Source organism: Sebastes fasciatus, chromosome 24 (assembly GCF_043250625.1).
Source record: "Sebastes fasciatus isolate fSebFas1 chromosome 24, fSebFas1.pri, whole genome shotgun sequence".
In the NCBI taxonomy this organism is placed as follows: Eukaryota; Metazoa; Chordata; class Actinopteri; order Perciformes; family Sebastidae; genus Sebastes; species Sebastes fasciatus.
Window position 1 is genome coordinate 11,310,400 of NC_133818.1, and position 4,352 is coordinate 11,314,751.

The following is a 4,352-nucleotide window of genomic DNA, read 5'->3' on the forward strand; positions in this document are numbered from 1 at the left end:
CTGAAGCAAAGAGGGAACTTCCTGTTATCTAGCAGGCTCAATGAGGGGATATAAAAGCTATTAATATGTTGTTATTATGTGTTAATATGATACATTCATATGAATAGATAGCTGGAGCTTGTGTTCATTGTTGTGATGAGCAGAAGATGGACTTTAACAGGACTGTTCTGGTGACTGGAGGCTGTGGATTCATGTGAGTTTATGTCATTAATTCAGATTTATTAGACATATTTTAGCTTGATATTAATGAGCACAACAAAACTTGACCTCTCTCACCCTTCAGTTACTCCAAACTACATTTCCCAAGTGTAAATATAAAGTAGCAGGACATTAAAGTACTCAAGTACAGTACAAGTACCTCAACACATTTTTTTTTTATTTTTAATTTTATTTATTTGCACATATATAAAACTGCACAAAATCCAATCAATGAAAAAAAAAAACAGTGATAAAATATAACATATAAAATAATGTTAGATTCTCATTTTTACTTATGTGTTTTTATTAGTTTTTTATACATAATTATTATTATTTTTTTTTTTGGCTCAGTCTTTTTATTAGTATTCTGTACAAAATCCAATAAATCGCAGAAATAATCGTATAAAAAAATTATGAACTTCAGTACAGTACTTGTTTGCTTTATCTCCACCTCCCCCATCTCTCTCTCTCTCTCCAGTGGCTCTCATCTTGTGTGTTCCCTGGTCAACAGACACCCTGACTGGAGGATTATCAACCTGGATAATGTAAGTCTTCACTGGTGTGTGTGTGTGGTAGGGATGACACATACTGAAACATGTTGTATATATACTGTAGTAATAATTCTCATTGTCTGATATCTCTTTCCAGCTGGATTACTGCTGCAGCCCCAGGAGTCTAGAGAGCGTTGAAGACAGAACGAACTACACCTTTATCAGGGTGAGAGCTGCTTATCAGCAACCAAAGACTGGATGTCTCTCAACTTTCTCCACCGAAACCCTGATAAAATAGCCGTTCTTTTAATAGGAACAGACAATTTTGCTACAGCAGTTCATCAGTTTATTGGCCCACTTCAGTCCAATATACTTTCATATTCTCCCGTCTAGACTATTGTAATTCCCTCTACACCTGCCTCAGTCAATCTGCTTTAAATCGCCTACAGGTGGTTCAAAATCAATGAACTAGCCGTCGGTCTCACATCACCCCTGTTCTGGCATCCCTCCATTGGCTCCCCGTAAAATTCAGAATCAACTTTAAGATCTTGCTAATCACATTTAAGGCACTGCATGACCTCGCCCCCAGTTACATTGCTGATCTCCTTGTTCCATATTCGACCTGTCGAACACTTCGTTCCTCTAATCTCGGCCTTCTATCCATCCCCCGCTCCAACTGCAAAACAACAAAAGGTTTAGTTTAGGTCCATTCAGGGGAACAGTGACGTTCGTACTATTACAATAACTCCTCCTCTCTTCAACAGGGAGATGTGTGTAACTCACAGCTGATAAATCACATTTTCAACACTGAAAACATCGATGTGATCTTTCACCTGGCGGCCAAAACGCACGTCGGTGAGCAGCACACTGAGGTTACACTCGTCCTACAGGCTGATGTTACTGTTACATCAATAATCAGCCTTTTTATTTCTCCCCTTGCTCAGAGTCGTCGTTTGAAACTCCGTTGACTTTCCAGCGCGTTAACATCGACGGGACCAGAGTTTTACTGGGAGCCGCCCATCAGGCCCGACACCAGCCTCAGCGCTTCATCTACGTCAGCACTGATGAAGTGTACGGAGCCAGTCTGGACCAGGTCAGTGGACACTGATTCAGATTGTTGGGTGGTTTGTTTTTGAGTTATTTAGTGATTTTGGATATCGGGTGTCTGCAGGTGTTTGATGAGAGCAGCCCAGTGAGGCCCTCTAACCCGTATTCTGCCACTAAAGCAGCTGCAGAGTACCTGGTCACATCCTACTGGGACAAATATAAGGTACACACACACACTCAAACAGGCAGGAAGTAGCTTCTAAATAACATGAATGAACAAGACATTTATCGTTAACTTTTAGGTCTCTATTGTTATAGCATGTTTCCTCGTGATAATAAATTAATCGTTGAAGCAACTGATACAATAATCCTGGTTTATTTCCTCACAGTTCTTTCTATGTTAAATGCTGCTCTGTGTATATATTACCAGTTTCCCATCATCATCACCAGGAGCAACAACATCTACGGGCCCAGACAGTACACTGAGAAGGTACAGAACCATGACTTTCCTAGAAGATCTTGATCACTGATTGGTACATTGAGTTAAAAAAGAGGTTGAACAATCACTGAGCCTTTGTGTTTGTAACTAATCTGCAATACAAAAGAATCAACATACTGCAAATGTGCAATTTCAAAATATATTTTTTACAGTGTTGAATCAGTTGATCTTCAATTGCAACTGCAGATTTTGCTGGTTTTAAACGCACCACTTAAAGAGTTGGCGTGGTGATCCGTCACTTTATTTAAGCTCTCTAATCGACGTTTATAATAACCAACAATCATCTTCTTGATCCTTCAGGTCATTCCCAGGTTTCTCACCCTCTTGCAAATGAACAAGAAATGGTAGGCTTGTTTGGCGCTTTATTTTGAAAAGGTCTCACTGAGAAACCAGCTTCACTATTTTGACATTAAGAGAAGAACAAAAATTTCTAACCTTAGTTTCTCCTTCTCCGCAGCACCATCCAGGGAACCTTCCCCATATCCCGTCATTTCCTGTTCGTCGACGACGCCGTCAGCGCCTTCCAGCTGGTTCTGGAGAAAGGGGTTGTGGGAGAAATCTACAATATGGGAACAAGCTGTGAGATTCCCATCATACAGCTGGCCAGGGAACTTGTTAAGATGGTGGGTTCAGGAACTGTTCTCCTAATTTTTAAACATAATTCGCAGATGTTCAGTAAACTCTGTTGTTTTTTTAGGTGAAGAACGTGCCGGACTCCGAAGTGAACGACTGGCTCGAGTTTGTGCCCGACAGGTGAGTAAAATCAATGATATATTTAGACTGTAACGTCTACAAACAAATCAAATCAATTAGAAAAACAGCTTCACATTCACCTCAAATATTACCCGACAGGACAGTGAGCTAAGTGACCTTTTGACCTCTGCTCTATAGGCCGCGAGTCGACCTGCGCTACCCCATCACATGTGAGAAGCTGCAGCAGCTGGGCTGGAGAGCGGAGGTGTCCTGGGCTGAAGGCATCAGACAGACCGGTACAGTAACACACACACACACACACCTCTAGAGATTTAAAGCGAGGAGATAAAGCCAGTACATTAAAGGGATAGTTCAGGTGTTTTGAAGTAGTTCATTCCTGTGTTTCTTTTTAGTCAAATGGTACCAAGACAACCCGGACTTCTGGCCGGACGCAAGCGAGGACCAAGAAGAACAAATCAGAAGCCGGCTTCTTCAAGAAGCCACCGACAAATAAGAGACTTTTTTTCTACAAACAAATGATTTCACACAACACGACTGATTTATGTCTCAACTAACAAATGAAGAGTTTATTATTCTTGTCTCGAAATGATTGTGGGACCAACAGGAAGGCAGAGCCTCCCTTCAACCAAAGCACACCTGGATAATCAATGCACTTTATTTTTATATCGATTACATGAAATTAGAATTGTGACAGATATTTTTTTTAAATAATCTATTCTCATTTCCTTTGCTGCCTGTCATTTAATGTTCAAATTGAGCCGGTAGCTCAGAAATCCAACGAGCAAATACTGTAGCGGTGTTACATTTACATGCACTCAAGTACCGAGGTTACCCAGAAATGAGTAAGGCGACTAAGTCAGTTGCTTAAGTGCACGTAAACGCACCAGCTCCTGCTGACATTCAGCAAGCTTTACAAGTCAAATGTGTTTAATCTTTTACAGCACGAGCATTATTGTATTAATTTAAAGATACTTTGTTATAGCAGTAGCCTTATAATAAAACGGATGAGAAGGGAACTTAAAGTCAAATCATCTCAGTCATTTGTTGAAGAGATGTGTTTTTCACATAATGCTGTATTTTACTGCTAATAAACTTATTTAATAACTTCAAAAGGTATTTTGACATGCTTTTTTTCAAACATCTAAAACCCCACACGAAGAAGAACAAGAAGGAGAAGAAATGGCTCAAAACACGGTTTACATTTGCAAATCCAAACCTTTATTTGTGGTAAAATCAGAATAGATGCACAGTTTTTTTTTTCTTCGTGCAGTGCTCCTCTTCGTGCACAACTGCTAAACTAATACATAAAGCAAATACTAACTACCAGGCCGGAGGTGCTGCGTGTCCACGTCGAGGGGTCTGGCCAGTCAGCAATGGTGATAAACGTTGGGCTTTATCTCATT

General features: G+C 40.3%; 1 protein-coding gene across 1 annotated transcript; it reads left to right on the plus strand.

The window, feature by feature from the left end:
• Positions 1 to 4,061, plus strand: tgds (TDP-glucose 4,6-dehydratase). The gene is made up of 12 exons (XM_074627120.1): positions 1 to 193; positions 677 to 743; positions 847 to 915; positions 1,454 to 1,544; positions 1,634 to 1,782; positions 1,861 to 1,959; positions 2,167 to 2,226; positions 2,536 to 2,579; positions 2,693 to 2,858; positions 2,933 to 2,988; positions 3,127 to 3,224; positions 3,342 to 4,061. The coding sequence occupies exons 1-12, from the start codon at positions 147 to 149 to the stop codon at positions 3,440 to 3,442; spliced, it is 1,047 nt and encodes a 348-aa protein (XP_074483221.1). The 5' UTR covers positions 1 to 146; the 3' UTR covers positions 3,443 to 4,061.
• Positions 4,062 to 4,352: the final 291 nt, after the last annotated feature.